General features: G+C 35.9%; 1 protein-coding gene across 1 annotated transcript in view; it reads left to right on the forward strand.

The window, feature by feature from the left end:
• The window catches only part of LOC110440491 (E3 ubiquitin-protein ligase MIB2-like), a 35,834-nt gene continuing 30,157 nt past the window's right edge, over positions 1-5,677 (forward strand). Inside the window, exons 1-5 of the mRNA XM_021483604.1 lie at positions 1-131; positions 1,506-1,738; positions 2,093-2,285; positions 4,162-4,262; positions 4,414-4,581. Of these exons, the coding sequence (XP_021339279.1) occupies positions 1,519-1,738; positions 2,093-2,285; positions 4,162-4,262; positions 4,414-4,581 (682 nt within the window). The 5' untranslated portion in view covers positions 1-131; positions 1,506-1,518. The remainder of the gene's footprint in view (positions 132-1,505; positions 1,739-2,092; positions 2,286-4,161; positions 4,263-4,413; positions 4,582-5,677) is intronic.

Raw genomic sequence — 5,677 nt, forward strand, 5'->3', positions numbered from 1 at the left:
TGGCTATATATAGAAATATTCATATACTAGTTCTCAACATGTCTAAGTAGAAAATGAAGGTTTCACTAAAGCGATCAGGCGGATTTTGATTCTTATTAATATTTTCCAGGATCTAAGTGAGCATCTGGATTGTAAGTGAATTGTTTTGAAATCACTTCTTTAGGCACATTTTATTAATGAATTATTTTGAAAATGAAAGTAGACCTGTAATCATGCTTCCCCATATTTCATAACAGCATGACTTTTGGTATAATTTAATCAATACTTTTAAATTTAAGTAATGTGAAAAACAGGTATTTAGGTTTTTGTGAAATCTGTTTACAAACATTTTGAATGTTGATTTTGTTATCATAAACAAAAGTGCTTGACACACAAAAACATATAGATATTATGTGTTAATATATATCATAATTTCATGTACATTTGTATTACATGTGACAGATTTTAATTGTGCATAGGACTATGGTCGCCTTCAAGCTTCGTGCTAAAAAGTGCATTTCCCTTTAGCTCAGTGGTAGAGCTTTCGACTAAGAACCTAGTAGGGATTGCAGTTTCAATCCCTGGTGGAAGCATACTAGCTGTCAGTGACTCTCTCTTTGTTGTGTTGACAGGGAGTTGTTATGGTGTTTGAGGGCTAACACATTTAAAAATGGGGAAGAAATTTGTCAGATTGTTATCGTATAAAGAATTACAGTCGCCTTCCAGACTAGTGCTAGAGGAAATTTCCCTTTAACTCAATGGTACTTAGTGAGTCACTCACTCACTCACTCACTTTTCACTCAGCACAGCCCGACTAGGAAGTTCTGGAGTGGAATCACACTGCTTTCTTTCCTTCTTAATTAACTCCTTCACATAAACAGTTGACCGCTAATTAAAGCTCCATAAGAGAACACTGAGGAGCAAACAGTTAGCCTCTGATTGTACTCTCCATAAAGTACTGCTGAAGTGAACAGTTGTTTAAGTTGATTGCCTGGCCGTTTATTAGGAGAACACATTTTGGGAGCGCTTAACAGCTTAATTAATATGGAAACAATGATTATAGGAGCAAGTTGTTGATTGCTTGTTGAATGCCTCAAAGGGAAGCACTGCTTTAGAACGAAGAGATGACTTTAACTTTTCGAAAGATTCCACAGAAAAGTTGAATCATCAGATCAATAGTATAGACTCAAATTTTTCATTATTTCTCTTCAAATCTAAATCATTCCCTTCAACATCTATCAGCTGTTATTTAACTTGGGAAATAGTGCATCATAGTTACAGAGCAGCTTTAATGACGAAGGTGTGAATAAAAGTGCTAAACTAGAGCATAATTGCATGACTGCCATTTTCTTTAATACTTTCAAGCCCAAGCTCAGGGTTTTAGCATCTTGATCTTGCCCATACATCTTCCAGATGATATGATAAGTAACTATAAGACATATGGAGAGATTCCTCAGCTTCAGCTGGAAACTTGATCTGAAGTGTGATGATAATCTTTCAGCCCCACTTATTGATTTTGTACACAGGAATAGATGAGCCATGTCTATAATCCGCCCTTACAAAGGGTCAAGGGTGATACGGGGCCAAGACTGGGCCTATGGGAACCAGGATGGCGGTATTGGGCACATCGGGACTGTGGTAGAAACTGACCCAGAGTCTCAGGTGTGCTCCGTCTTGTGGGACTATGGGATCCTGATGGAGAACTGTCGGGCCGGGGACGAGGGAATAGATTTACGTGTCGTTGACACAGAATCCTCAGGTAATTGAATCACTTTATTTTTTTAAACAAGGAGATCACTTAGGCTCAAAGTCATTGGTCAATTTTGTAGGCTTTTTTAAAGTTATGACCATCAGTTATTTGGTCAAATGTTTTTTTTCATCACTTGTTTTTCCTGAATTATTGAATCATACAAGGTTACTGATTGACATTGCTACATTTAATGTTTACAGTTTTCAATGTTAATGACATTGTAATGCAACTTTTTATATGAAAAGATATTGTATAGCAATACTTATACATGTACCACAGTAATTCTGTTTAATTCTATTTGTAATTAAAAATACAATAAAGATTCTAATACAGTGATATAACAAATGTTTGTGTACTTTCCAGACTTTGAGTACAACTTGCAACATGCCAATTGTGACACGTGTGTGACGGTAGGCCCGGAGACCAAAAGCATCAGTGGCTATCGTTGGAAGTGTGTCGAGTGTACGGACTTTGACATGTGTAACTTGTGCTACATGCAGGGAAAACACGACACGGCGCACCACTTCATGAGATACGACAACAAACTGGCTACTGTGTGAGTGTAGTATATATGTACTCTGATTAAAAACGTACCCTTAATTATTGAATAGTGATTCATTAGGATTAACTTGAATATATTTTTCATGTTATGGTGATATAACACAAAAAAACGGAGTGTACTCTAAATAAACCGTGAAGCGAAGTACACTCCGGTTTTTTGTGTTATAGCTCCATAACATGAAAAATATATTCAAGTTAATCCTTATAATTTTATCTACTATACACACACCCTGTGGAAATCCACTTTTATTGATGGACTCTTTTCTCTTAGAAAGTATTTCGCCGCTGTATCAACCAATCAAAAGCGACGTTACAAATGGCGACGTCGTTTTTTACGTTATGGGATGATAACATAAATTTTTAAGCCAATGGAAATGCTTGTTACAAGCAAGATTAAATTATTGAATCATATTATCTGCAATAACATGCCAAAAACCTGTTTATCTAACAGAGGTCTTTTCTTGGTTTATAGATAGGAAAAACACTTGTTGGTTACAGGCTTTCGATCTTTGTTAGAAAAACACTTGTTGGTTACAGGCTTTCGATCTTTGTTAGAAAAACACTTGTTGGTTACAGGCTTTCGATCTTTGTTAGAAAAACACTTGTTGGTTACAGGCTTTCGATCTTTGTTAGAAAAACACTTGTTGGTTACAGGCTTTCGATCTTTGTTAGAAAAACACTTGTTGGTTACAGGCTTTCGATCTTTGTTAGAAAAACACTTGTTGGTTACAGGCTTTCGATCTTTGTTAGAAAAACACTTGTTGGTTACAGGCTTTCGATCTTTGTTAGAAAAACACTTGTTGGTTACAGGCTTTCGATCTTTGTTAGAAAAACACTTGTTGGTTACAGGCTTTCGATCTTTGTTAGAAAAACACTTGTTGGTTACAGGCTTTCGATCTTTGTTAGAAAAAAAAGACTTGAAATAGTCTTTTCATGCTCTGTGTATCCACGATACTCCAGTCGAGGTTTTACTTACGTAAATTCTCTGCACCCCTGGAATATACGTCGTGATCAAATGTCTGTCAGCAATCATGTCACCTCTTCAATTGACGGGAGACCTATTGTTTAAGTATTCACATATTTGGGTCAGAATTCTTACTCTGTTACTAAAATAAAGATGTCTTAATTGGTTAAATTTGATGTACTTTATGCATCAGGAACACAATATAAAGGATATGGACTATAATTGTGGTAATTATATGACTAGGTAAAAAAAGTGTTAAATTGACTATAATTACAATTGTATATAAATGTTTTCCACCCCATAATGTTCAACCTTATCATGATATCCTAATTGATGAAAGTAGATTTGTACTGCTGAATAAGGGCTTGACTTCTAAGATATCTTGATGAAACTTGAATTTTCCAGTATATGTATCGATCACCCACAGAATATGTGAGGTGTTCTGTGGTTGAGAAATTATGACCTTCACCTTAAAGTCCGAGGTCATAGATAGTATAGATTTCTCCTCATGAACCTTTTAATAATACTTCAAAATTGTAGAAAAAATACAGCTTTGTAGGTTATATCAACTGACAAAGAACGTTTGACATTAACCCTTTCACCACCGTAGACCATAATGGACTTTACCGGATCAATGCTAGTAGAGTCTGCTAAAGGATGAAAGGGTTAAGGACGTTTTTAGCAATTGTAATTAGAGGGTTTTGTTTCAAATTTGATATACCAGGGGTACACAACAATTGTTTGTTGTTTGATAAAATCATACATTTACATCAAAGTGTTTTGTTAGGTTAAGGGAAGATATGATAGAATCATCTTGTTTGTCCATCGATGTGTCCATCTTTGTACAAAAGACATTATGTATTGTCTTTCATACAAAGGATTTTCTCTGTGGATTTTTGTTGTTTAGAGTACCAGTGCCTCCCAGGAAAAGGAGCAGAAGACTTAAAGTTTACAGTGTAATGTCTGGCGCTCAGGTCAAAAGGTCACGGCGAAAAGGAACTGATTCAGGTAAATTATCAAGTTATGTCTCAACTTATTTTAATAACATATGATAATGTTATTTTTTTAGACTGAAGTTCTATGTCAGGTATGAAATGTTGAAATTAATTTTATGAAAATGTGTTGCAGTATTTCAATGCTTTTCTTGTTTATGTTGCAGAAATAGGAGTCATAAAGACTGTAACCAAAATTGTTCAGAACCAAGAAATTGTGGTTGAATGGAAATCAGGGGAGACAACTACACACCTGTCTGGACCTAATTGTAAATTTGATCTCGTATCTGCCCATCCTACAGTCACTGTCTACATTGACCATCTCCCTCAAGCAGGTATGCATCTTCTTATGCTATCCTTCTAACTATCACTTTCTCTGTAAAAACTTCATACAGATTGTATGATAAATAAAGGTGCTTGGTTGAAGCTACTGTCAAGATCATTAAAGAGTTTTGATGCTCTGAATTTAATTGCTTTATCACCTCATTACTCAAACTTCACTTTAAATCTCCTTTGTCTTATGGATGTTAAACTTATGAATGGGACCCTCTTTACAATGAAATCATGCAACGGTGATATGGATGTAAAGCTTAAGGATTGGCCCTCTTTACAATGACATCATACAATGGTGATATGGATGGAAAGCTTATGAATTGGCCCCTCTTTACAATGACATTATACAATGTAAAGCTTACGAATTGGCCCCTCTTTACACTGACATCATACAATGGTGATATGGATGTAAAGCTTATGGATTGGTCTCTCCCTACACTGATATCATACACTTGTGCCCCATGGATGTCAAACTTATAAATTTGTCCCTCTTCAACTGGCATCATACACTGGTGCTCTATGGATGTTGGAGTATGATTGGGTCCCTCTTTACTCTGACACCATACACTGGTGCTCAATGGATGTCTGAGTATGAATTGGCCCCTTTTAACTTAAAACTTCACAACAAGGTTAATTACCATGAAACCTCAGACAAGTTCGATAACTGCCATTATCCGACCATAATTTGTAGAGTTATGCCTCTTCATGGACTTGTCGAAACAGTGTCCGCTCGATATCTCCAGTAATTATTAACGGATTAACTTCAAACTTCACAACAAGGTTAATTACCATGAAACCTCGGACAAGATCGATAACTGCCATTATCCAACCATAATTTGTGGAGTTATGCCCCTTTATGAACTTGCTGAAACAGTGTCCGCTTGATATCTCGAATAGTTATTAACGGATTAACTTCAAACTTCACAACAAGGTTAATTACCATAAAACCTCAGACAAGTTCGATAACTGCCATTATCCGACCATCATTTGTAGAGTTATGCCCCTTTATGGACTTGCCGAAACAGTGTCCGCTCGATATCTCGAGTAATTATTAATGGATTAACTTCAAACTTCACAACAAGGTTAATTACCATGAAA

Source organism: Mizuhopecten yessoensis, unplaced genomic scaffold (genome assembly GCF_002113885.1).
Source record: "Mizuhopecten yessoensis strain PY_sf001 unplaced genomic scaffold, ASM211388v2 scaffold11183, whole genome shotgun sequence".
Classification (NCBI taxonomy): domain Eukaryota; kingdom Metazoa; phylum Mollusca; class Bivalvia; order Pectinida; family Pectinidae; genus Mizuhopecten; species Mizuhopecten yessoensis.